At 52.3% G+C, this 26,156-nt stretch overlaps 3 protein-coding genes across 8 annotated transcripts in view; all 3 read left to right on the forward strand.

Annotated features, from left to right (window-relative positions):
- PTK7 (protein tyrosine kinase 7 (inactive)) overlaps positions 1 to 8,215 on the forward strand; it is a 62,794-nt gene extending 54,579 nt beyond the window's left edge. Inside the window, exons 18-20 of the mRNA XM_043907508.1 lie at positions 5,382 to 5,533; positions 6,349 to 6,527; positions 7,198 to 8,215. Of these exons, the coding sequence (XP_043763443.1) occupies positions 5,382 to 5,533; positions 6,349 to 6,527; positions 7,198 to 7,358 (492 nt within the window). The 3' untranslated portion in view covers positions 7,359 to 8,215. The remainder of the gene's footprint in view (positions 1 to 5,381; positions 5,534 to 6,348; positions 6,528 to 7,197) is intronic.
- A 6,835-nt stretch (positions 8,216 to 15,050) lies between these two features.
- SRF (serum response factor) lies at positions 15,051 to 24,265 on the forward strand. Its single transcript, XM_043907515.1, has 7 exons — positions 15,051 to 15,954; positions 17,708 to 17,974; positions 19,012 to 19,273; positions 19,832 to 19,951; positions 20,999 to 21,190; positions 21,545 to 21,621; positions 21,851 to 24,265. Exons 1-7 carry the CDS (start codon positions 15,439 to 15,441, stop codon positions 21,944 to 21,946), a joined length of 1,530 nt encoding a protein of 509 aa, XP_043763450.1. The 5' UTR covers positions 15,051 to 15,438; the 3' UTR covers positions 21,947 to 24,265.
- A 373-nt stretch (positions 24,266 to 24,638) lies between these two features.
- Positions 24,639 to 26,156, forward strand: part of CUL9 (cullin 9) — a 35,540-nt gene continuing 34,022 nt past the window's right edge. For 4 of the 6 annotated variants that reach the window (XM_043907516.1, XM_043907519.1, XM_043907521.1 and 1 more), the window contains exon 1: positions 24,789 to 24,935. The gene's annotated coding sequence lies outside the window, so the exon portion shown is untranslated. Of the gene's footprint in view, positions 24,751 to 24,788; positions 24,936 to 26,156 lie in introns of those variants that run through there. The other 2 variants (XM_043907518.1, XM_043907517.1) reach the window with 2 other exon arrangements.

Genomic DNA, 26,156 nt, shown 5'->3' on the forward strand with positions numbered 1-26,156 from the left:
AGAGTTCACATGCCGTAACTAAATTTCCCGCATACTGCAACTGAGACCCTAAATAAATACATAAAATATTTTTAAAAAGAACATACGATGGCCCTAGGTATTGGCATGGTTATAGGTGATGCTTGTTAGAGTTGATAAGGTGAAGGGAGCTTTGAAGTCTGAGCACTATAACCTGTGATTTCTTCGTGGATCACCTGCAGACTAATGACGGGGCAGGAGCAGTCTAGTACACCTGCTGCCCACTTTTGCTTTAAGCAGTCAGAAGCTGGATGGGAAGCCCCGGCTGTCTGGGAAGACCCCGGAAGTGTCACAGGGGCTTGGCCAGAACTCGGGCAAGCCCCCTGGGTATACAAGTTGGAAGGAAGGGTGGGTCTGGTCTTTACCAAAGTGCAAGTCTTTGTAACAGTGTTTGAAGATTAATCCCGTGGCCATCCGATGGCGGCTCGCCCAGCAATAAGAAAACACTTATTTGGCTGGGGTTAACAGAATTCCCTTTTACTATCCTCGCTTAGCCAGTATTTCCAGAAGCACTGCTTGTCTGGAAAGATAGCAAGTTAGTCGCCGAGCCAAGTTCTCTCTCTTCTGCTCCCATGACTCGCAGTAGATTGAGGAGCTTGTGAGCCAGAGCAGAGAGGGCAGGCTGAGGAGGAGGGCGCGTCCGTTGAGAGCTCGTGACAAAAGCCTTTGCTGCTGTTTACCGACAACCAGGCAAGGCTGGACGGTGCCCTGGGGTTCTGACGCCTGAAGTGGGGTGTCCGTTTCTGAGGCCTCTTTACCACCAGTGGTACTTGAGGCTTTCTGAGGATGACAGCCTGGCAGCCGGAGCTCTTGGGGGGAACATGGTCTCTGCTTTTCCTTGGAGATACCCTGCCAGGCCCTGTACCCGAGAGGGCTCAGTCATCCTGGTGGACCCATTGACCTGACCTCTCCTCACTGGCTCACACAGTCATTTGGAAGCTCTCCAGAGATTTTGTGGCTTCACCTTAAACAAAAATTACTGTTATTTTCATTTGTCGGCACCTGCTGTTAGTAGTGGCACACAGCATGTGGGATCTCTACTTGTGGCCTGCAAACTCTTAGTTGTGGCATGTGGGATCTAGTTCCCTGGCCAGGGATTGAACTCAGGCGCCCTGCCTTGGGAGTGTGGAGTCCTGGCCGCTGGACCACCAGGGAAGTCCCGTGGCTTCCCTTTTGATAAAGAAAATGCACCAGGAAGATGAGCTTTCGTGCTTGTGGCCCGAGTTCAGCCCATCTGCACATGCAGTGTCGGTCGGTATATTGGATCTTTAGCGTGTCCAGGCTGGTGGTGGTTCGGGTCAGCACTGCCTAATAGAACTTCCCTCGGTGGTGGAAACGTCCCATACCTGTGCTATCCAGTGCGGAAGGCGCCAGCCCCCTGTGGGGTTATTGAGCACTTAGGATGTGGCTAGAGAGATTGAGGAACTGAATTTTTACATTATTAAGCTTTTATTAACTTAAGTAGTAGGGAGCTACTGTTTTGGACAGCTGAGGTATAGATCATTTTTGTTTGTTTGTTAAAATGTTTGTTTATTTTATTGGACTGAGTCCTAGCTGCAGCACCTGTGATCTTCAGGTGTGGCATGTGTTATTTTTAGTTGCTAGTTGTGACACATGGACTCTTTGTTCAAGCATATTGGATCTAGTTCCCTGACCAGGGATCAAACCTGAGTCCCCTGCATTGGGAGCACAGAGTCTTAGCCACTGCACCACCAGGGATGTCCCTGTTGTTTTTTTAAACATTTTTTGACTGAGACCCACAGTAGCAAAAAAAAAAAAAAAAAAAAGCGCTTTTTTTTTTTAACATCACAATGCAACACAGACATGTATATATATGAAGAAGTTTCCATGAATGATATTGACCCTTACTGAGTGTGATGCTCTTTGATATTTTCAATTCCCCCCAAAAAAATGCTGATGAAGATTCACTAAGTGGGTTTTGTGACCTGCTAATAGGTTGTGACCACAGTTAGCAAACCTCTAGTGGGGGCAGCGAAGCCTGCAGGGATCTCAGACTGAGATCTGCTTTTAGAGTGACCCTGCTGCCCGTGTGTTCGGATTTGGATCCTCTGTCTGCCCCGCAGTGACCCTGAGAGCCAGGCCAGTGAAGCTGCTCAGGGTCAGCCTGGGATGCCGAGGGGCCAGTCCACAGGCAGCACCCCCTGCTCACCTCACTGATGGCAGACCGCCGTTCCTGGGCCCCCTGCCCGATGAGGTGACCCAGGAGGGCCAGGCCTTGGCATCAGCCCGGACTGGGGGCAAAGCTGAGGAGCCCCCCTCACAGGGACCAGGGGTAAGGGTGGGAGCAGCCCCTCGACCACTCACATTCACTTTTGCTCCCTTTTGAACTTCAGGGACAAAGAGTCACACTAAACATAATCAGACAATATCGGGTGCGTCCAGGGTGGTATGGCTGTGTATGCGTGCCTATTCAGTCGTGTTAGTCGTGTCCGACTCTTTGAGACCTCATGGACTGTAGCCCACCCCATGGACTGTAGCCCACCCCATGGACTGTAGCCCACACCATGGACTGTCCATTTAGCCTGGTAGACAGAAAATCACATGGACAGAAAATCCTCTGTCCATGGGATTTTCTAGGCAAGAATACTGGAGTGGGTTGCCATTTCCTCCTTCGGGGCATCTTCCTGACCCAGGGGTCAAACCTATGTCTCCTGCGCCCCCTGTATTGCAGGCAGATTCCTCAGCTGAGCCACCCAAGGAGCCCTGGTATGGCCATAGACAGCCTGGGTTAGTCTGTGACGTATTCTCACTGGTCCACACACAGGCTGCTTTTGTTTCTGTGTTATTTTTTATGTGGCCTGTGTGTGTGTGTGTTTGGTGAAACTTCATTTTGATATTTCAAACTTAAAAGACTATAATAAGGTTCAAAGAACTTCTGCAGACCCTTTATCCAGATTCAATTGTTTATTTTGCCTAGTTTGCTTTATTAGTCTCTATCTATGTATATTATTATCTTTATGCATTTTTCTGAACCATTGGAGATAAGCTGGAGGCTGACTTTTGACCTTTTACAATCAGATATATGGCAAATGATACCTTGTTGGGTCTAATTAGTATTTTCTTGATCACCGATGATACTGGTCATTGGCCATGTTCTCTGTTTTTCTTATGGCTGGATTGCGCGGCATGTAGGATTGTAGTTCCCCTATCATGGATCGAACCCGTGCCCCGCTGCGGTAGAAGTGTGGAGTTCTAACCTCTGGACTGCCAGGGAACTCCCCGGCCACGTTCTTCTGCTCGTCTTTTTGTGATCACATATGTGGTGGGTGGCTACTCCCTTATGGATGAGCAGAGTGTGTCTGTGCCGGAAGAGACACACCGCTGGCCAGTAAATTACCTGCCACGGGGACCTCTTTGCATTTCCGTTGCCTTGTTTTTATTTGCAGGGAGATGCTGCATGTTCTCTGTGTCCCTCAGTGTTGCTCCCGAGGTTTAGATACGGTGACAGAGTCGAAGGGGCCGTTGGTCTTTACAAGCACTCCCTGGTGCTCTGACGTTACCTTTGTTTGGCATGGCTTTCCTTCCCCCTAGGTGATGGCACCCTTCTGCAGGTCCAGTTCTTACCTCCTAGACTGCCTTCTCACCAGGAGCCCAGTCTTGCCATCCCTGTTCTATTCCATCAGCACTCCGTTGTATGACATTCAGTAGATGCTCAATTAATATGCATTCAGTGCATTGATGTATATTTTAAAAATATTAATATATCTTAATTATAATTGCATTTAGTATGTTATATTATGGGCTTCCCCAGTGGCTCAGTGGGTAAAGAATCTGCCTGCAATGCAGGAGACACAGGAGATGTGGGTTCGATCCCCCAGATTGGGAAGATCCCCTGGAGAATGGCAACCCACTCTAGTATTCTTGCCTAGCGTGGACAGAGGAGCCTGGCAGGCTGCAATCCAGAGGGTCGCAGAGTTGGATACCACTAAAGTGACTAAGTAACTAAACACAGCACAGCAAGTAATGTATTATATATACTACAATGGACATGGCTCAAACATTTAAAAAAGGTAGCAGCAAAAAATCTCCCCAACTCTCTTACATTCTATTTATTTCTACACTTTGGAAAATAATTTTGCATTATTTTATAATGCTGAAGCTACTGACAGTCCCCATGCAAGGTATCTTAGAGAAACTCATGCGTGTATACACTCATAAGAGCATTCATAGCAGCAGTGTTCTCAATAGCCAAAATTTGTGTGGGAGGTGGGGGTGGAAACACAAATGTCCTCTGGCCCTAGAAAGAATAAATTTTGGGGACTTCCCTGGTGCTCCAGAGGCTGAGACTCTGAGCTCCTAATGTTAGGGGGCCAGGGTTTGATCCCTGGTGGGGGAACTAGATCCCACAAGCTGCAGCTAAAAGAGTTTGTATGCTGCAACTAAAGGTCCCATGTGTGGCAACTAAGACCCAATGCAACCAAATAAATAAATAGATATTTTAAAAATAGACTTTAAAAAAAAGAACAAATAAGTTATGATATATTTATGATGAAAAACAACTCAGTACAATGATATCCCAAAAAAGGGTGACTCTCCCAATGTTAAGTGAAAGAATCAAGGCACAAAAAAGATACACATTTTTGTGTGCTTCCAGCTTTATCTGATTCTAAAACAGGCAAAACTGAATTGTATTGTTGAGGAACATATGTGTAAGTGGTAAAACTATGAAGAACAGCCAAGAAATTATTATCTCAGAAGGATGGTGATTACCTCTTGAGAAGAGGGGAGAATTCGTGATGCGGAAGGAGTCAGTGGGTATTTTCAGGGGGGGGCAGGTTGCCTAGCATTGATGATTTTTTTTTTTTTTTAACTTGATGACTGTTACCTGAGTGTGGGCGTTATAATTATTCATGAAAGTAGACATATATTTAGTGAACTTTTCTATATGTAGTTCACAACAAAAAATAGAAACGGAGTTTCCCTACTTTCTCTTTCCAGCCTGCCGTCCCCCTTCTCAGAGGCACCCAGTTGGTGTATGCATGTAGGTGTATCTACTTTCACTTATACACAAATTTTATACACATAAATGATTGTTTTTTAATATTATAGTTTTTTTTTTCCATTCAGCAGCTGGTTACCGTGTGCTCTTGCCGCCCCGTCTGCCACTCACGTAGTCTAGCACCTGCTGTGCGTGGGGGGAGCACTTCATTTCATTAAATTCAGTTCTTCCAAGGACCCGGGAGGCAGGTCCTTTTATGAGAAGGAAACAGGCTATTGGGCCTCTGCTCTGGGGCTTCGTAAGCATCGCATTAGCGGCCCTGAGACCCCACCAGGGCAGTGTCAAGGGCAGCCCCCGAAGCCCCCGGCCCTGGGCTGCTCTGACGGCCCCTGTCTCCTTCCAGGTGGCCCTGTGCACCCAGGTGGCCCTGGGCATGGAGCATCTGTCCAACAACCGCTTTGTGCACAAGGACCTGGCCGCTCGCAACTGCCTGGTCAGCGCTCAGAGACAGGTGAAGGTGTCGGCCCTGGGGCTCAGCAAGGACGTGTACAACAGGTAGGGGGCGTTGCAGGGGGCTGGCGAGGGGCAGAGGGCAGACACAGCTGGGCTGGGGGAGGGGCTCAGTCCAAAGCTGGAGGGCCTGGGGGAGGGGGGCCCAGACCCCTCCCACCCTCTCCCAAGCCTGCAGAGGCACCCCAGCCAGTAGACCTCAGCTCCCTGACCTTACGCTTTTCTCTAGTGATAAAAAATTATACATCTTTAAAAAGAATAACTAGTCAAACTTTATAACAGTTTCTATATAATTTAACTATTCATAGGGTTCCCTCTGTTACTTCCTGAATTCAGTCATTATTGTTTTTAAGCCTAAGACTTAAAGCTCAGCACCCACAGCCAGAGATCACTCTGGAATACACGCTACATAGTGCCTCCGGGAACCCCCCGACACCCCAAGTCATCCCAGCTCTGACTCACCACGGTTCGTCTGGCTGTTACTTTAGTCATGGTTGGTTTATCACCAGTAAAGCTCCTTAAAATTTCTTTCCACTTAACACATGCATTTTTCACACTTTTAAACTAATAAAGTACGTATGATTAGAAACTTTTTAAAAATACTGATATTTCGGCAAAGTCTGATTCTTAAGGGAATTTTTTAACCATCAGACCCCAGACGGATGCCTCTAGATTTCATCTGGTGTGTGTATGCTCCTACCCCTTGCTGAACAAAAATGTTTCCAATTTCCCAGAATGCCTTGATACAGGAAATTTGGGCTCCAGCCCGGGTGTGAGACCCAGATCCTTGGGGTGAGGCTGAGGTCCCAGACTCTGCCCTTCTCCCCACCCCACTGCCTCTGTGTCCTTCTGTCCCGCAGTGAGTACTACCACTTCCGCCAGGCCTGGGTGCCCCTGCGCTGGATGCCCCCCGAGGCCATCCTGGAGGGTGACTTCTCCACCAAGTCTGATGTCTGGGCTTTTGGCGTGCTGATGTGGGAGGTGTTCACCCACGGGGAAATGCCCCACGGCGGGCAGGCAGACGACGAGGTGCTGGCAGGTAGGGAGTGGAGAGCTTACTCGGGGTCCTGGGGCCAGTTCAGTCTGCCTCCCCTCGGGGCTGGTGTCTGCAGGTGTATGGATGTGGCCATTCCCCTTGTGAGATTTCCAACACACATTCATACCACTTGGTAAATAGCCCTTGTCCTTGTCGTCGTCACTCTAGCCACTCTGATGCCTGCCCATTGACTCCACTTCAGCCCCCGTGCACTGGCTGCTTCTTGCGCAGCGTGGACCCTGCCCCCGCCCGTCAGTGGGAACTGGCACCAGGGAAGGCCCTTCCCTTCAGTTGCAAGATACTTGCCAAGAACTGCTTGAATCTTTTCTCACCCGCACTGTCCGGTGCCCCTGAGTCTCCCTCTCGTGGCCACCTTTGGGAACTGCAGGCTCTGCAGGGTGTTGGCATGCATGCATGCTCAGTCACGTCCAGCTCTTTGGGACCCCATGGGCTGTAGCCCGCCAGGCTTCTCTGTCCATGGAATTGTCCTAGGCAAGAATGCTGGAGCGGGTTACCATTTCCTACTCCAGGGGATCTTCCCAACCCAAGGGTCAAACCCGTGTCTCCCTACATAGGCAGGTGGATTCTTGACCCTTGAACCACCTGGAAAGCCCACCGAGTATTGGACAGGTGGTTAAATATTTTGACTACCCCTCTTCCCATCTTTCTGCAGATTTGCAGGCTGGGAAGGCCAGACTCCCGCAGCCTGAGGGCTGCCCTTCCAAGCTCTACCGGCTGATGCAGCGGTGCTGGGCCCTCAGCCCCAAGGATCGGCCCTCCTTCAGTGAGATCGCCAACACCCTGGGAGACAGCCCCGCTGACAGCAAGCCGTGAGGAGGGAGCCCAGGCAGGCTGTGCCTCAGGATGGCGTGGGCAGGGGAGGACTTCCTGGGGGGTGCCCGCAGCATGAGGGGCTAGATCCCAGTCCTCCTGGGCCCCAGGGGCCCCGCCCTGGCACCCCAGGCACTGCTGAGGACTGGCAGGGCCTGGGCTTTCTTCCTCTTCCCCACCTTCAGCTCTTCGGAGAGGCTGATTCGTACCCAGACTGGGTAGCTGGGGCCTTGGTCTGGGCGGCTTTCTCTGCCACCCGTACCCCCGTCAGGGACAGTGTGGGTGCCTCAGGTAACCCCAATTTCTGGCCTGGGTCTCCTTCCCTTGTCCAGGTCCAGTTCTGCCACCCACCTGCCAACTTCATGCCGGCGGGGTGAGGGTGTGTGGTACTGGGCTGCGGGTGAGCTGGCTTCAAGGGAGTTCCTTAATATACTCAAGTCCTGGGTGGTTCTGGCTCCCAGGACCCACTTCGGGGTCTGCACTTGGATTGTGGAGGACAAGGCCAGCGAGTCCTCCCCCATGGACACGTGGACTCTGACCCAGCCCCAACCCAGCCCCGCGTCTCCTCCCCCACTTTCTCTCCTTTCCTCATCCTAAGTGCCTGGCAGATGAAGGAGTTTTCAGGAGCTTTTGACACTATATAACCCGCCCTTTTTTGTATGCACCATGGGCGGCTTTTGTATGTAATTGCAGCGCAGGGTGGGAGGGCATGGAAGATGGGGGTTGGTCCTGGAGGAGACAGGATGGTGGCCCCCCCTGCCTCACACCTTTATTGTTGTTGTTTGTTTGTTTTGGGTTTTTTGTTTTTTTTTTTTTTTTACACTCGCTGCTCTCAATAAAGAAGCCTTTTTTACAACCTGCTTCTGAGGCTCACTCCCTACCGTTGTCCATAAATGATGTACCTCCTTCCCCCCCAACACATCAGAAGGAACCGTGTGCCTTCTCGGAGTCTGGCGTGGGGGTGCTAGGGCATGGATACCTGGAAGACACTGGTTCTGGTCTCTGCTTTGTGGAGCAGTTGGAAACTTTTTTGGGGGGGTCATGCTGCTCAGCTTTTGGATCTTAATTCCCAGGTCAAAGAATTGAACCCGGGCTATGGCAGTGAAAAAGTGGAGTCCTAACCACTCAACCACCAATTCTCTCAAGGAGCAGTTGAGAATGTGGGCTCAGAGGAGGCGAGGCCATCTCATTCCTCTGATCCTGTGTTGCTTTCTGATGCCAACTAATTATTCTCTGCTGGCTGACCACGTACTCACATTCAGGTGGTGAGTGTAGACGTGTGAGGAGGGCACTAGTGAGGGTGGGATAGGAGGAGTTAATGATACCTTCAGGTCTCTGAATCCCTTCAAGACTCTAGGAAGGTGATGAAGGAGACAGGACTGAGCCAAGATGCACTTAATGCCTCACTGCTCCAGAGCTTTCAGCCTCAGCTGGTTTGATTCCTGGCTCTTCATTGCCCAGACCTCTCATGTCATCAGTTACCCTCTCCCAGATTGGAGCTTCAGCATGGTTTCTCATTCAAAAGAAATGAGTCCTGACCTCTGGAATTGTTCTGGTTCCTGCTGTTCCTCACCAGATTTTTCAGTAATGAACAGCTGGGACTTCCCTGGTGATCCAGTGGCTTAAGACTCCACAGTCCCAATGTAGGTTCGCTCCCTGGTCAGGGAAGTAGATCCTATATGCCACAACTAAGACCTGGCACATCTGAATAAATAAAAAAATGTTTTTAAAAAGAATAGGTAATATTTATTAAATACTTGTTTTGTACCAGTCACTTTGCTAAGCACTTAATATGCATTATCTCATATTGAATTTGTTTGACCACTCTGTTAGCCAGATGTTATTGTCCCATGTTCACACATTTGGAAGGCAAGGTAGTTTCCGTGAGGTCACCCACTCTTGTGAATATACAGTGTGGTATATCCTCGTGTGTTGTAGTGAAAAAATCAGAGCAATTTATCTAGAACTGTGTTTTTCAAACTGTAGGTTGCAACCAGCATTAAAAAAAAAAAAGAAATGTAGTAAAAAACTGTCAGAGTACATTGTATACCTTATGGGTAAGTATTGTTTTACAGAATTTTGTGTGTTTTATTTGGTATGTGTTTGGGTGTGTTCGCTTATGTCTCAGTTATTGCAGTGGTGCTTCTGCATAAAAAACCCCACATCTCACAAGAATGATCTATTTTCCTCACTCACAGTCTGCAAGGTGGTGAGGTTTGCTTGGTCTTGACTGGACTTAGCTGCATTCACCCAGGCTTGGCACCAGGTTGTAGGTCTGGCTTGGGTCTACTCTCCTGGCCCCATGCCATGCTCTCATGCAGGAGCAGGGGCACAAGAAGTCCCATCAGATCATGCCAGCACATTTATTTATTTATTTGTTTTTGGCTGTGCTGGGTCTTCGTAGCTACGCTCAGGCTTTCTCTAGTTGTGGCAAGTGGGGACTGCTCTCTAGCCTTGGTGCATGGGCATTGTGGTGGCTCCTCTTGTTGCAGAGCATGGGCTCTAAAGTGTGAGCTCAGTAGTTGTGGTGCTTGGGCTTAGTTGCTCCAAGACATGTGGAATCTTCCTGGACCAGGGATCAAACTTTAGTCCCCTGCGTTGGCAGGCAGATTCTTAACCACTGGACCCCTGGAGAGGTCCCATGCTAGCACATTTAAAAAGTGTAAGTCTCTTAACATTTTACCAGCCAAAGCAAGTCACAAGTCCAAACCCAACACCAGCACCAGAAAGGATGTGGATATCTCATTCCAACACAAGTGTGAAAAGTGGGTGCAATAATTGATTTCACCCCAGTTTGCAATGTTAAAAATTATCTCCTGTGGTTGAAATTCTGGGAAGGCAGTACTCTAGAAGGTCATTCATCACTTGAGCCTCTTCTAACCTGGTCGTCTTTGACTGCTCTACAGCCGCTAACACAGCTGGTTACGCCCGCCTTTTTGGGGTGCTTCATCATTGTATCATGCAGGATATTTCAGTGTAGGGTGTGGGCTCTCTAGTCGTGGTGTGCAGGCTCAGTAAATATGGCACCCTCGGGCTTAGTTGCCCCACGGCATGTAGGATCTTAGTTGCCTGACCTGGGATTGAACCCACATCCCGGCATTGCAGGCTGGATTCTTAACCACTGGACCACCAGGAAGCCCCCACATCTGCCTTTTTGAACTCTGCTGTCTTGCCTTTGGTGATGGTACCCCATGTACACTTTCTCTAACCAGGCCTTCTACAGCCCTGGCTGTGGCTTCCCTCTTCTGCCTGCTTCAGGGATGGCTGTTCTCCTGGTTTCTGTCCTTGGCCTTCCTCTCTCTACATTCTCAGCCTCAGGAATCTCCTCTTACCTCGTGTGGCTTTAATTGGCCCTCCAGTGTGGACAGTTCCCAACGCTTTAGCTTCAATTCCAGCCTTTACCTCAAGCTTCAGACTCAAACTCCCTTTTTTCTAACAGGGCATTTCTCTCTACCTGTTTCCGTGGGCCCAAACTGAACTTAACCTCTCTCTCAAACCTGTTCCTCCAGCCAAGTTGCCTGTTTCCATTGTCGGTACCATGGTTTATAGAGGAGTCATCCTTACTTAGAATCTCAACCCATCGTGAGCCCTCTTTGAGCTCTCCATGCAGCTCATCACCAAGATCCATTTATTCTGTCTATACTCTGTTTCTGCCTTTGCTTAGTTTTAAGGGAAAACTTTTTTTGCATAAAAGTGATACTGAGGACTTACCTGGTGGTCCAGTGGCTAAGACTCTGTGCTCCCAGTGCAGGGGCCCTGGGTTCCATCCCTGGTCAGGGATCTAGATCCTGCATGCTGCAACTAAAGATACCACATGCTGCAGCTAAAAGATCCCAAGTGCCACAACTAAGACCCGGGACAGCCAAATAAAAAAATTTTTTTAAGTAATGTGATCATGGAAGAAGTCAAGTGGTACAGATGTGTATAAAGCAAAAAACACATTCCTCTAGTCCCCAAAGCCCACTTTCCAGTGGTAAGCACGATGAGTGTTTGCAGCGTGGCTGTCCTGACTTTTCCTGGGGACACTGACTCATGACCTTTTCATTCCCACTGACACTGCCATTGAGACCTCTTTTCTTCTATGTGAAGTTAAGAATCCCTGTGTAAAGGTTAATCCCTAATGCAAACAATTTTATTTATTGGCTGCGCTGGGTCTTCGCTGCTTCGTGCAGGCTTTCTTTAATTGCCATCAGTGAGGGCTGCTCTTCCTTGCAGTGTACAGGTTTTCTCATTGTGGTGGCCTTTCTTGTTACAGAGCACAAGCTCTCGAGCGCACCAGCTTCAGTAATTGTGGCCTGCAGGCTTTAGAGCGCAGCTTCAGTATTTGCGGCGCACGGGCTTATTTGCTCCACTATATGTGGAATATTCCCAGACCAGGGATCAAACCTGTGTCCCCTGCACTGGCGGGCAGATTCTTATCTACTGCACTACCAGGGAAATCTGAAAACAATTTTTTCCCCCATCTTATTTATTTGGCTGTGCTGGGTCTTGGTTGCTCAGTTGTGGCATGTAGAATCTGGTTCCCTGACCAGGGATGGAGCCGGGGCCCTTGTGTTGGGAGGTCGGAGTCTTACCTGCTGGGCCACCAGGGAAGTTCCATGAAAATAGTTTTAGAGTGTTAGCAATTTTTCTTTTTCTTTTGTGATAGCAATTTCTTTAAAGCAATCTTAAGTTTGTTCTGATTTTATTTGGGTGATAAAAATCGGAAGAAAGAAAGGTCAGGTAGGAATGGCATAGAATGAGGGGAGCTGCCTGGAATCTTGATGCCCTTCTGGAGGTCCTTCATGGTCTGGATGGACAGGGGGCTACTGCGGTCGAGGCCTTATCGGAGAGGCACCAAACTCACATTCCAGGGAGGCCAGGAACGGGACTTATCTGAGTTCAGTGGGCTGTGCGGAGTCTGTGGGGAACCTGAGAGCAAACGCCTCTTCTATGGCCATCATTCAGCTGCCCTCCAGCCTGTTGTGCTCTTGTGGTCATGTAGGTCCAGCGTTGCTAAAAATTTCAATTTTTTTTAGAAAGGCTGTATGTTCAGATTTTTATGTAAAATATCCTGATTTGAAAATATTCTGTGGTTGAAACAAAACACACTTATGAACCAGTTTTTTTTTTTAAATCATGTGTTTGTCTTTTTTAAATTTGACTACACCAGTTCTCAGTTGCAGTAGACAGGATATTTGATCTTCTTTGTAGCATGTGGTATCTAGTTCCCTGACTAGGGATCAAACCCAGGCCCCCTGCACTGGGAGTGTGGCATCTTAGCCACTGAACCACCAGGAAGGTCCCTGAACCAGTTTTCACTTTGGCTTTATCCAATAATCAGCAGTTTTGTTTCCTGAACCTGCAGTAATGTGGTGTGGGTGGAGGACTACTCCCTCCTCCCCCTTGCCCCCCCAGCTCTCGATACAAAGGGTCATGAAGATGAAGCCATGGCAAGCAGGCGCAGGAGCTGTGGCACTAATACTGGTGATGCCACTAACACTGGGGTTGGGTGAAATGGGGGACCCATAAACCTGTGAAGGGAAGCCGAGCATGCTCCTTGTGGACCCCCTTCGCTGTGGACAAGGCAGACAGCTGTGGTTCTCTGCTGAGAACCCTTCATGTGTTCTCAAACAGAAAAGTATTTAGAAGCCAGGTGAGAATGAATCCCGATGGCTGTGGTTGTAAGACTGTGAAGCTCAAGACAAATCCCAAGCAGCCATTTGTGGCCCCTGAAGCCTGTCTGGAACCTATTTATCTATTTGACCTGTTCTTCCTCTTGAGCTAACACATTCCATATGTTTAACTACCTGTTGTGTGGAGTAAATTAGGAAAAGAGGAGGAAAAAACTCCTTAAAAAACTATTAGGAAAGGGGGATGAGGAGGGCTCCTAATTCCTGTATTTGGGGTTTAATGAACAAGCTGTGTTTTTAGTTATGTTTGTGCATGTATGTATGTATACATACACATGATATCTCACAAATCTTGAACATACTTAATTTCAGTATTATTCAAAGTCCTTGGATTGCAATTCACAGTAAGATATGCAGTTGACATTGTCATCTAGTACACACACATTGAACCATATGAAATCAACAGTATCCCACCCTCGACCTATAAAATGGCAACTTTATATTGTTCAAACTAAAAATAATGCAAAGAGAAGTAAACAAGAATATTTACTCTTGGTTTTTTTTTGTGAGACCCATTAAATTAATAATAATTTACATGCTGGATGCAGTATACTAAATATACTTATCACTACTACTTGATTCACCACCGACTGCTTTATTTAATCTTTACAGTAATTTTAAGGTGGGAATCATCACTCTCTCCCAATCGCCTTAAACATAAGGTGATTACCTCACCACTTGGACCACCACTGCACTTTAATCTGTATCTTATCTCATCTTTATTAAGAACCTTGAGGCATGGGTACCAACAGTGAAGTCATGTGGAGTTTGGGGAGGTCAAACACTTATTTCCAGGAGCAGGGCTAGGAAGAGGCAACTTTCAGATTTCAATAATTTCTGTAATAGTGAAGTTCAAGTCACTTTCACTGCCTTGTAGTTAAGAACCAGACCCAGACTGTAAACCTGGGTTTTGCAGCACTCCAGTCTAACTCCGCCCCGCCCCCCACCATGGGCTTTTCATGGTTTTCAAGAGAAGGGTGTGTGTGTGTGTGTGTGTGTGTTGCACTGTGTGTGCGCGTGGTGTGTGTGTTGCACTGTGCGTGTTGCAGTGTGTGTGTGCCGCGCGTGTGCGCACTTGCTTAAACTTTGTTGGTGTGTGTGTTGCACTGTGTGTCTTGCAGTGTCTGTGTGTGTGTGTGTGCCGCGCGTGTGTGCACTTGCTTGCTTTCTGCCCCTCTACACTTTTTCCCAGGCCTCTGCACTGGCTGGGGGTGGGCTTTATCCCTGGGACCACCCCCTCCCCCAGTCCAGCCCGCAGCTGGAAGTCTTCACAGATCTTCATCTCTCCTCCCCGCCCCCATTGGCGACCGGGAGGCCGACTGTCTCCCCGGGTCTTTTCCAGATGTACGTCTGCCAAAGATCCCCGCCCCCCGCAACCAGTATAGAGAATGATGAATGAGGAGAGGGGAGCCGTCCTGGTGGGAAAGTGTCGTCTCCTTGAAAAGAGAGGGAAAGGGAAAGGAAGTGGCTGGGGGGAGGGGAATCGGTGGAGCCGAGAGGCCGCGCGGCGCGACAAGTCTGGACAGCGGGGACCCAAGCCTCCTCTGCTCGGCCAGTAACGTTGACTCCCTCAGGAAGGCTTGGGGAAGTGCTCTAATCCCTGCACTCCCTGGGAATTTGGGCTGCATATAATTTACTGCAATCCACACAATCCACTCAGGGACTATCCCAGTGTTGGTTGGCTTCCAGCCCTTGCAGCGCCGAGTTCCCAACGCGGCTCCCTCTCCGCAAGACTGCGCTTCAGTGCTCTTCCAGGCTTCCTCTCTGCAGGTTCCTCCCAATTCTCTCTACCATTCTCTGGCCAGGGGGGCGGAGTCGTACCTCCTCTCCTGTTCCTTTAAGAGGCGTCGGCTCCTCCCCTTTTGGAGTCGCCGTCTGACGCGGGATGACAGCAGCGAGTTCGGTATGTCTATGCAAATAAGCGCCCCCTGTGGGCCAATGGGGAGCGGAGGTGCCGGAACCGCGGACCAATGGGGCGGGGGTGCAGGGGCTCACCATATAAGGAGCGGCCTCGCCATAAAAGGAAACATTGTATCTCTTTATATGGGGGGAAGGGTCGGGGGATCCCTCGCCGCCAGCGCGTGGTCCCGGCCCCCTCCACCCGCCGTCTCGGCCGCGGCCGGCAGCCCCTGCCCCCCGGGGGACGCTGACGGCCGCCGGGCGCGCCGCCCTAGCGTACGGACAGGGGGCGCTCCGCGCGGCCTGGGGCAACCCGGGCCACAGGGGCAGGAAAGTGAGGGCCCAGGTCGGCCCGGGCGTGCAGGGGCCCCGGGTTCGCAGCGGTAGCGGCGGCAGCGATAGCGGCATTAGCAGCAGCGGGAGCACCGGGTTGAGCCGGGAAGCCGATGGCGGCGGCGGCGGCGGCTCCGATTCCTCGCTGACTGCCCGTCCGCCCTCCTGTATTGAGCGCCATGTTACCGAGCCAAGCTGGGGCCGCGGCGGCGCTGGGCCGGGGCTCAGCCCTGGGGGGCAGCCTGAACCGGACGCCGACGGGGCGGCCGGGCGGTGGAGGCGGCGGGACTAGAGGGGCTAACGGGGGCCGGGTCCCCGGGAACGGCGCAGGGCTCGGGCCGGGCCGCCTTGAGCGGGAGGCTGCAGCAGCAGCGACAACCACCCCGGCGCCCACCGCGGGGGCCCTCTACAGCGGCAGCGAGGGTGACTCGGAGTCGGGCGAAGAGGAAGAGCTGGGCGCCGAGCGGCGCGGCCTGAAGCGGAGCCTGAGCGAGATGGAGCTCGGTGTGGTGGTCGGTGGGCCTGAGGCGGCGGCGGCGGCCACGGGGGGCTACGGGCCAGTGAGCGGCGCGGTGAGCGGGGCCAAGCCGGGTAAGAAGACTCGGGGCCGCGTGAAGATCAAGATGGAGTTCATCGACAACAAGCTGCGGCGCTACACGACCTTCAGCAAGAGGAAGACGGGCATCATGAAGAAGGTACCGGGCTGGGAGGCTGGCCGGCCAACGGGAGCCCGGGAGGGTGGGGACGCGCAAGGGGAGCCCGGGAGGAAGGCAGAGCCGAGGCGGAGGTGAGAGGCGGCGAGTCCGCAGGAGGTGTGTGGGAGGGGTTGACTGTTGCCCCGGGAGGGTGAAAGGGGAGGGGCCGCCAGGGAAATGTGGGGAGAGGGGAGATGCCGCGAAGGTCCGGAAAAGCGAGGAAAGGCGCCGAGGTGGGAGTGACGGGCGCGAGAGAGGAACCGGGCCCTTGCAGAGCGGAGGAGTGAAGAGTGGTGATGGAAGGCTGCGGGGCTCCCGGGGAGGTGGTGAATGAGACCGAGGGGTCAGTAGGTCCAGTGCTCTCTGGTGTTCCGGGGAAGGCGCCGGAAGAGCGGGGAACAGATGAGAAGGTATGGGGAAGAGGAGGCTGGATCTGTATAACAACAATGAGCGAACATGTGTGGGAGGAAGGTGGGCATCGCTAGAGTGGTGCTGGTTGGAAGGACGGGCAGGGCTGATGACCGAATGGGGCTCAAGAGCCCCAGTTAAGGGAGCAGGGCAGGAAAACGGATGCTGCCCTGAGCATCAGAAACCAAGTCCTGCGATGACCATGGGTCTTCGTGCATCTACTGGAAGCCGGCACACTCCCTGCAGGACAGGCCTCAGAACCATTTGCCCTTGACATAAGTGGGATTTCCAGCCCTAGGGAAAAAATCGGTGCACGGAGTTTGGGGAGAAGGTTTGCAGAGGTACCTAGCAATGCCTCCTCTTCTAGCTGATTATCCAGTGAAAAGAATGAGGAAAGGAGTAGTCTTTGGGCTATAGAAGATAAGGGAAGGGATGCAAGCAGAGGAACTGGGAAACAAGAAGCTTGAACTCTGGAAACGTTGGCCGGTGTTTATATCCATCCCATATAGAAACCAAGGCTGCTTCCAGTGGGTTGTGGAACTTTATTGGGAGTGAGGATGCCACCTATGAGGCCAAGGGGCCTCCTTGAAGGCCCCTTCCTGGCTTTATGGCAGGGTCAATTCAGTCGCTCAATGTCTGACTCTTTGTGACCCCCATGGACTGCAGCACACCAGGCTTCCCTGTCCATCACCAACTCTCGGAGCTTGCTCAAACTCGTGCCCATCGAGTCGGTATTATGGCAGGGTAGTAGTTGCTAATCTAGCTGCTATCTCCCATCACTCCAGACACTGTTGCCTCAAGACAAAGAAAGTGAAAAGGGGGAGCAGAGTCTTATAGAGCAGGACAAAATGGCAACAGGTTAGTGCCTGTGCAGTTTCTGGAAAGAAATATGGGACATTTCGAGTTTAGGTGGCTCCTTATCCCTGACATCTATGTGATACTCAGTGTAGTAGCGACTTCATCCTGGTCCCTGTGACGGTGAGGAGGTGGTGGGAGCCATCTCTTCGTGAGGCTCTGGCACCAAGCTGTAGTGAGGAGCAGCTCCCTGGGCCACTCTGTGTCTGCTGAGGTTATATGCTTTGTCACCAGGAGCTGTGACTATTTGCTTGGGGTCTCTGCTGGTCAGTGGGGCTGTTCCTCAAAGGAGGGGCATGGGGTTTTTCTACTCTTCAGCTAACCTTCAGATATCCTTCAGACAGGACCCCCTTAGAGTCACTGGAGAGGAAGGTCATTATGGGAGTGGGAACTTGAGATCATAGTGTACTTCCCTCTCTTTCCTACTAGCCAAGGAAGGTAGCGATTAAACATTTTGCTGTTCTACCCATCTCCTCCCCCCTACCCCCAGGCCTATGAGCTGTCCACGCTGACAGGGACACAGGTGCTGTTGCTGGTGGCCAGTGAGACAGGCCATGTGTATACCTTTGCCACCCGCAAACTGCAGCCCATGATCACCAGTGAGACTGGCAAGGCACTGATTCAGACCTGCCTCAACTCGCCAGACTCTCCACCCCGCTCAGACCCCACCACAGACCAGAGAATGAGTGCCACCGGCTTTGAAGAGACAGACCTCACCTACCAGGTGTCGGAGTCCGACAGCAGTGGGGAGACCAAGGTGTGTTTGGGTCTCCTGTCTGAGGGGATGGAAGGGGAAGGACCTGACCAGCAGAGAAGGGAAGAAGGGGTCTCTCTCCCTTGGCCTGGACAGGTGGATAGGTGCCTACTGATGTGGAGTGGAGCCGGGTTAGTGCCCCGCATCTTAAGGTACAGGTGTCCATCCTCGCTATCCTGACAGGAGGCCGGCCCCCTAGATAAGCGGGCGGCCTCCGTGCCCATATAAGGCCGGCTCCGGCTCCACGCCGGCCTCCCGCCTGCAGCCCGCCTGCCTGGCAGGGCTCTTGCATTCCTCCCGCCAGCTGTCTCCCTGCTGGGGGCGGGGGCGTCGCTTAGCCCTGCCCTCCTGGCTGACTGGGTCGCCCGGGAATAGGAAGGGAGCACTTATGGGTTCCAGGGTCCTGGGAAGCCAGCACTGTCAGCAGGCCGGCTGATTGGCTACGCTGGTGACTACCTTACTAGCCAGCCGCCTGCCTCTTCAGGATGTCCGGGCCTGCGCACGTTAGGGAGTGTATTCACTCGGCTGTTAGGGATGCCGGCCCTGGTTACGCCTCCCCCTTCCTTTTCCCGGTTAGGAGCGGGGCGGGGCTTCCTCCCCTTACTGCGCTGGGGAGCTCCACCTTCCGGGTGGCTCTTCACGAACTGGCCAATCGGAGGAAGCGGCACTGTTTGCCTTAGCAACGCCTCCGCCAATCAGGGGCTTGGAGCTCCACTGTTTCGCCAACGTCCCGCGCTGACCCACCTCCAGGGTCTGAACCCCCCTCAGTTCTCTGGGCTTGGTTCTCATCTCGTGGCTTTCTCCTTCTTCTAAGAACAAAGGCTCCCTGAGGGGAGAGTCAGTGTTCTAGACTCCCCAATCTTTTAGTGGTAGGGTTAGTTTATTCCCAGGACATTTTGCTGAATGAATAGTCTTTGGTGCTTCATTGCCAGACCCCTCAAGATCGCTCTCAAACCCTAAGTTCCCTGAAAAACTGAAAAACCTATCTCAGAAGCAGGATCTGGGAAAGGCTCACCACTCCATCTTTACTCTGGGTGTAGGATACACTGAAGCCGGCGTTTACCGTCACCAACCTGCCGGGTACCACCTCCACCATCCAGACAGCACCCAGCACCTCTACCACCATGCAAGTCAGCAGCGGCCCCTCCTTTCCCATCACCAACTACCTGGCACCAGTGTCTGCTAGCGTCAGCCCCAGCGCTGTCAGCAGTGCCAACGGGACTGTGCTGAAGAGTACAGGCAGCGGCCCCGTTTCCTCTGGAGGCCTCATGCAGCTGCCTACCAGCTTCACCCTCATGCCCGGTGAGTCACAAGGGGCAAACTGAGCATGCTAAGAGTGGGTTTAGGGCTGGTGCAAGAAGAAGGTCTTTTTTTACTCAGAAGGAGGGTGGACAGGGGCCAGAGCCTGAGAGAAGCCTCTTATGTCCCATTGGTAGGCATGCCTCTCCCCGCTGGGACTTGAACTGTCCTTGTCAGTAAATTTCCACCATACACTCGGGTCTTGCCTAGCAAGCCCAGCTCTGTGCCCCCACTGCCACAGGGACAGCAGACATTCTACCACTTCCCTACCTTGACTGGAAGGCAGACTGTGTCCTTGATGGATGAGTGCCTGCTCCTGTGTCAATCAAAGAGGGGAGAGGCAGGGTCTGGGGCAGGAGAAAGAGGGAAGGGAAAGAACAGAGTATAGAAGCCCCTGGAGATAAGATTCTGGACCTCAGGGGCCTCTTTGGCTCTCAGGAAGGACAGTGATGGGAGTTGGGGGTAGAATGTCAGCCCCTTGGGCCTGGGGGTGTTTGAGGGTGCTTGGTGAAGGTGGTGGGTAGGTAGGACAGAGCACGAGTAAGTCTCTGTGTCTTATAGGTGGGGCAGTGGCCCAGCAGGTCCCAGTGCAGGCCATTCAGGTGCACCAGGCCCCACAGCAAGCGTCTCCCTCTCGCGACAGCAGCACAGACCTCACGCAGACCTCCTCCAGCGGGACAGGTATAGCTTGAAACTCTGTCACCTCCCTGCCCTGCCTCATTCATGAGTCCTAGCAGCAGGTGCCCAGGATTATCCATCCTGTAACTAAGGTCAGGATGTGACCTTTCTTAATGTGGAGACTGAGGCTTTTGGGTTAACTAACCCTTTCCGTAATCCTTATGAGAAAGTCAGGTGAGGATGGCTGGTTTTGAATCCTGCCCTGCAGTGGGGCTGTGAATTTCAGGAAGAAATTGGGGACCATTGAGGTCACTCTCCATCTCACTCAGGTGAAAAGCCTAAGGCCCTGAAAGAAGTTCCTTTCCCACAGACACACATTTGCTCAGTTGCCAGGAAGTATTTACAGAGCACTTGTCTCCTTGTGGGAGGGTATCCTAGCTTTTGAGTAATCATAAGTCCCCCCATGTCTCTAGTCATTTTAGAAATGATGAGACACTTTCAAAATAAAATTACTTTTAAGTTTTTGTTAATCGCAACCCTGTTACACAAAGTGTGGTCTGTGGAAGGAGGACCATCATCACCTGGGAGCTTGATAGAAATGCAGACTCTCAAGCCTCACCCCAAACATACTCAATCAGAATCTGCACTTTTAACAAGATCCCCCAGTGACTGTACACACATTTAACACTGGAGAAGTGCTTGTTTAAAAGCTGGTTCTGTTAGCCTCATGTTGAGGAAGAGGGAGGAGGAGTAAGAACGGATGAGAAATGGGGTGGAGGTTCTCTCTCAGAGAAGAGTATCTGAATCTCCTTGGCTTGGGTCAGTCATTATAATCTGTTTTTCCCAGGGCCTTGGGGTCTTGGAACAAAGCAGATAGATAATCGAATAAAATGATGTGATAGGATACACTGAAAGGTTGGTGCGGTTGTGTTCAAGCAAAAAATAAGGCTTTTCTCAGTCGATGACAGGAAACAGAGGAAGAAGCTTTGTCTAGGTTTTGACCTGGGAAATGGCAGGAGGGCTCTGGAGGCCTGGGGTTCCTGGGGGTGGGATGGGGGCTCTCAGTCAGCACCAGTGCCGACCTCCCTGATGTGTGTCTGTGTTTGCCAGTGACGTTGCCTGCCACCATCATGACGTCATCTGTGCCCACAACTGTGGGCGGCCACATGATGTACCCCAGCCCCCATGCGGTGATGTATGCGCCCACCTCGGGCCTGGCTGATGGCAGCCTCACTGTGCTCAATGCCTTCTCCCAGGCGCCATCCACCATGCAGGTGTCCCACAGCCAGGTCCAGGAGCAAGGTGAGTCAGGGGCAGGGCTGCAGAAAGGAGGACCATTTCCTCCCACACACACACACACACACACATACACACACTCACACACTCACATGTCTCCCTTCAACTCACATGCACACGCTCACACATACCCAAACCAGATGTTCACACATTTATCTATATGTATACACACACAGATGCTTGCACACACACTCGAACACCCACACTCACATGCACACTTGACACATTTGGACACTCACCCTTGGGCACTTACATCTGAGACTCACCTAGTCAACTTGTGCACTTACCATCACACCTCCAAGATCTGGAAGTTTCTCTTGAGCAAGTGATTTGAGTCTCTCCTGTGGTTATCTCGTGCAGGTGGCGTCCCCCAGGTGTTCCTCACAGCACCATCTGGGACAGTGCAGATCCCAGTTTCCGCAGTTCAGCTTCACCAGGTAGGTGGGGGCACCTTCCATTCCAGCCAGCCAGCCTCTTCTTTATCTTGACTTGGGGTATTTCATTACGGGGTGGTCCAAGCCAAGATCCTTAGCCGGGAGGCCCGTCTATTTTCCTGGTCAGGCCTGGGTGGTGGGCAGGCGGGCAGGCGGGCAGGCAGCGGGTAGCCTGCGCTGGCCAGTCAGTTCCAGCCCCCCACCTCCTCCTTACACACCCCCTTCCCTCCAGATGGCTGTGATAGGGCAGCAGGCCGGGAGCAGCAGCAACCTCACCGAATTACAGGTGGTGAACCTGGACGCCGCCCACAGCACCAAGAGTGACTGATCCGCCCTGCCGCCCTGGACAGATGGCCCAAGGGACGGCGCCACTTATTTATTGTTGCCTTTTCACGTTTTCTTTACACACATGTTGACGGGCCGCAGGAGGGAGGCGGGGAGGAGCGTGGGCAGCCACAGGACTGAGCCCTCTCACTCCAGCCAAAGAAACGGGCCAGCCTGCCCTCCACCCCGGCCTCCCGCCCCCTGCCCCGCTCTAGCTCCGCCTCCCATTTCTGTTGATGGTGGGGCTGCCCTCCCTCCTCAGACTCCCCTTGCCAGCTTGGCTCCATGTTTGCCATGAGTATTAGCTTACCCGATGGGACCGTGCCCCCCCCACCACCACACACACAGGTCTCTGTGGGACTAGGCACTGGGTCCCCCTGAGGAAGCAGCCGGAGGGGCCTCTCCCCAGTCTCCTTGCTGACCTCACGTCAGCACCGTGTCTGCCACAGGCTGGGTCAGAAGAGCCCGCCCCCTGCCCCTCAGGGAGCCAGCTGGGGAGATGGGGCTTCTTCCCTCAAGCCGTGCCCGTGGCCCCTACAGCTCCTGAGCAGTGGGGCCTGTGCGCCAGCACAGCAGATTCCCAGGGCGACCTGCCCTGCCCTGCCCTGCCGCTCCATTCGGAACTCCAGGGGCTGCTGGCTTGGAGGGAACCACCCGTGTTCCCTCTCCCCCTGTCTTCCCCCCTCTCCTCCCAGCTGCTTTACTTAAAGTTGATTTTGAACTTTTTATTTGAGGAGACGAAGTGAAAACAAATCTATAAATATATATTTTTAAAATATTTAACTTTTTTTTATGGCGTTTTTTTCGTCCCCCTCCCTGCCCAAGCTCCCCTTCCCTGGGGAGCCCTGAGGCTCCCCGGAACTGGCTGGGCCTCTGGGGACAGAGCCACCCCATGAGCTTGGGGCTCGCCAGTGTGGGGGGGGAGATTGCCCGGTCCTGGGTTGTTTCCAGGAGAAAACCGGGGGAGGGGCCCTCAGGCCATGCCCCAACGGGGTGGGGAGGGTGACCCACAGCTCTGGGCCTCTTTTTGCCCTTCAGGGCTGTTGCTAGGGAGAGGGAAGAGGGAGACCAAATGTGGGTGGGGGGTGGGAGGGTGTCAGAGGCAACTGACTTCATTTGTGCCACACGCATGGGCATTGCAGCCTTGCGCGCCCCCAGGCCTGCAGCTGCCTGGGGCCCAAGTTGCAGTGAGCAGGGTGGGGTCTGGGAGGGGGCGAGAGGCAGGATTGGGGGGCAGAAGAATTGGGAGCAGCTCTTGGGCTGAGTGTGGGGTTAGGGGAGCCAGAAATGGCAGCTCTCCCAGGGAGTGAGCAGCTACTGTAACTTTTTAAAATTAAGACAAAAAGCCTTGAAGAAAATGACTTTATTTTTCTAAGTGTAACCTCAGTATTTATGTAATTTGTACAGGGGCCGTGCCCCACCCCCTCTGCCCCCTTTGGGGTAGATCTTGAGGGTGGGCCAACATAGGGGGAGGGTCTTTTACCCTGTGTCAGAGCCTACCTTCACCACCTGTATCAGAGAGGGAGCTTTTTCAGAACAGGGCAGTGGGGGGGTGGGTGGAATTTTATTAACCCCTTAGGTCTGCCTTGAGTAGAAATAAGCCTGCTTCTGTGATTAGGTGAAGGGGTGGGGGAAGTTTTTACACACAGCCTAGTTAACATGGGGATGATTTGCCGACATGTTTGAGAACCTCCGGACCTCTAACCTCCTTTGCTGTCTTGCCCCAGTTTGGGGTGCCAAGATGGAAGCCATCTTTCTGGCTTTCCCCAGAAGATAGCAGGGGGCTTATGGGTGGCTTACAGATTGGGGCATGGCAAATCAGGGGTCAGAGAGTGGGGGAGCTTGGGACTCAGGTCTGCAACTGCCCAGCCCCTTTTCTCTACTCTTGTTTTCACTCCACCATCACTCACTCACTCCCCTCTCCCTCACACTGGGGAGGAGACCTTGATGAATTCCTCCTCTCCTTCCCACAAAAGACAGACCCAGTGAGTGAATCAGGCAAAGTGCTTATAATGTGTGTCGTGTGAGCGTGGCCTTGGGAGAACATGCGTGCGTCAAGGATGAGGTGGCATTTTTATGTGCAGCGACCCTTGGTGTTTCCCTTCCTTGGTGGCTCTGGGGTGTGTGTGTGTGTGTGTGTGTGTGTGTGTGTGCCTGAGTGAATGTGTGTGTGCGAATGTGGGGTGTGTATGTTAGTGGTTTCTACTTCCCCTGGGATGCTGACCCAGGAATAGTGGACATGGTCACAGTCCTATGTACAGAGCTTTCTTTTGTATTAAGAAAAAAATACTCTTTCAATAAATGTATCATTTTTGTGCACAGACTGTGGGGTCTTTGCCTTTCTTTTCCCATATTGGAGGGAGGGAGGGAGGTATGAACGCAAACCTTCTGAGAAACAAGAGTCTATTTAATGAAATGCAAAGGGGTGCTTTTGGGCTGTTGAACTCTACTGATTTGACTTAAGGAACACATCGGGGGTGATGGTTAGGGCCTTTATCTTCAGCCCCAGCTGTGCTAGGTCCTTAGGTCAACACAGAGAGAAGCAATTTTAATTAATAGGAAAAAGAACGCAACCAATCCAAAGCCTTGGGTTTGGGAAACTCACGGCCACGTGACCTAGAGCAAACTAAGAGGACAGCCCTAGGATGGGAGTGTGCATTTTCGTGGGAGACGAAGAAAGCAGACCCAGTAAAGGGCAAGGAGGGCTTCAAAGCCGATATTGGGACGGAAAGGGCGGCCTACGGCTGCGGAAAAAGGGGCCACGCTACCACGTCCCCGAGGCTCCCCTTGCAGCGCGCCCCCAGACAGGTATACTACGCATGCTCCGTCTGCGCACGGTGCCGCCGCGCTCGCTGTGGGCCGCGTTGGGACCCGTAGCCGCCCGGGCGTGAGCGCGCTGGCGGCGTGACCCGGAAGGGAGCCGCGGAGGAGGCGGGGCCAGCACTGCGGGACCGGCGCCGGGCCCCAGCGAGGGCCGAGCCGGGAGGTGGGAGGTGAGAGGAGAGTTCTGCGCCCTCCCCGCTCCTGCCCCGTCCCTTCCCCGTCCCTTTCCCTGTTCCTTGGCCACTCTCCGTGGCGCTGACGGCAGGAGCCAGGTCTTGCCGAGATTCGCTCGGTCGGTCCGGTCAGCCTCCTCCGACCGCGCCCCCCCACCTCCTCAGCCCCCCAAGCCAGTTCTCGCGGCGGGTGCCCGCCTCCCCCGCCGCCCCTGCTGGCTTGCAAGCTCGGCCCTGACTTGCCACCTACGCTTACCTGCTGTCTCATCCCCGCAACCAAGACCTCGCCTCCGCATCTCAGTTTATTGCTCCTGTTCTCCAGCCCTTCCTCTGCCCCCATTTAGGCCTTTCCGATTGTGTTACTTCATCCTGCTCATCAGTTGTCCATCGCACATCACTTGGTTACCTCCCTGTCTTGCTCTCCTCCCCACCCCCCAACCCCCCGCATGCTATCTGGACCCCTACCCCCTTTGAGAGCCACATCCCGTCTTTCCCCTCTTCTTCACGCCTTTCTTCTACTCTCATCCTCTATCCATGTAACCCAACATGACCCCTGCTCTGATCACCATTTCTTCATTTGGGTTTGCTGTCCGTTCTTATCCTCACCATTCCCTGTTGCCCCCACGCTGCTTCACATCTTTCCCTGAACTCTAACATAGCCGTCACTCCGCACCTACTTATAATCTTCTTCTGACACATTAGCGTTCTACTTATCTGGGGACTGCTCCTACCATCTCCCTCACTAAGAATAGTAGTATTAGATTCTGTTTACTGAGCACTCTCACTGTATGCTAGAGGCTGTTCTGAATGGTTTATATATGTGATCTTAGTAAGTTTTTATGACAGTTTTGTAAGTTGGGTTTAAATATTATTATCTCGCAGAGGAGAAAACTGAGGCTTAGAGATTGAGTGACTTGTCCAAAAGTACGCATATAAGAAGTGAAGGAGCCGGAATTCAGAGTCCCATTTGTCTGAATCTGTACTGTATTGCCTCTCTCAATACCTCTACTGTCTCCTGACCTCATTCCCTACCCTTCAACTCCATGATTATTACCTACACCTAGATCCACTTGACTTAGACTTTTACCATACATACAGCATAAGGGCAGGGTGGGACTTGGTTTTTTCCCTCCCATAATTTTATTTGGATCCCTAGTCCCCTCTCCCTTTCCCAATGTTCTCATATCTTTTTCTCATCCAGTCATCTGCCTCCTTTAG

The sequence above is a fragment of the Cervus elaphus genome, chromosome 7 (assembly GCF_910594005.1).
Source record: "Cervus elaphus chromosome 7, mCerEla1.1, whole genome shotgun sequence".
Lineage (NCBI taxonomy): Eukaryota > Metazoa > Chordata > Mammalia > Artiodactyla > Cervidae > Cervus > Cervus elaphus.

Coding starts and splice junctions, on each gene's coding strand:
- SRF (XM_043907515.1), top strand. CDS start 15,439: ATGTTACCGAGCCAAGCTGGGGCCGCGGCGGCGCTGGGCCGGGGCTCA. Junction 17,975..19,011: donor ACAGCAGTGGGGAGACCAAG/GTGTGTTTGGGT, acceptor CTCTGGGTGTAG/GATACACTGAAGCCGGCGTT. Junction 19,274..19,831: donor CAGCTTCACCCTCATGCCCG/GTGAGTCACAAG, acceptor TGTGTCTTATAG/GTGGGGCAGTGGCCCAGCAG.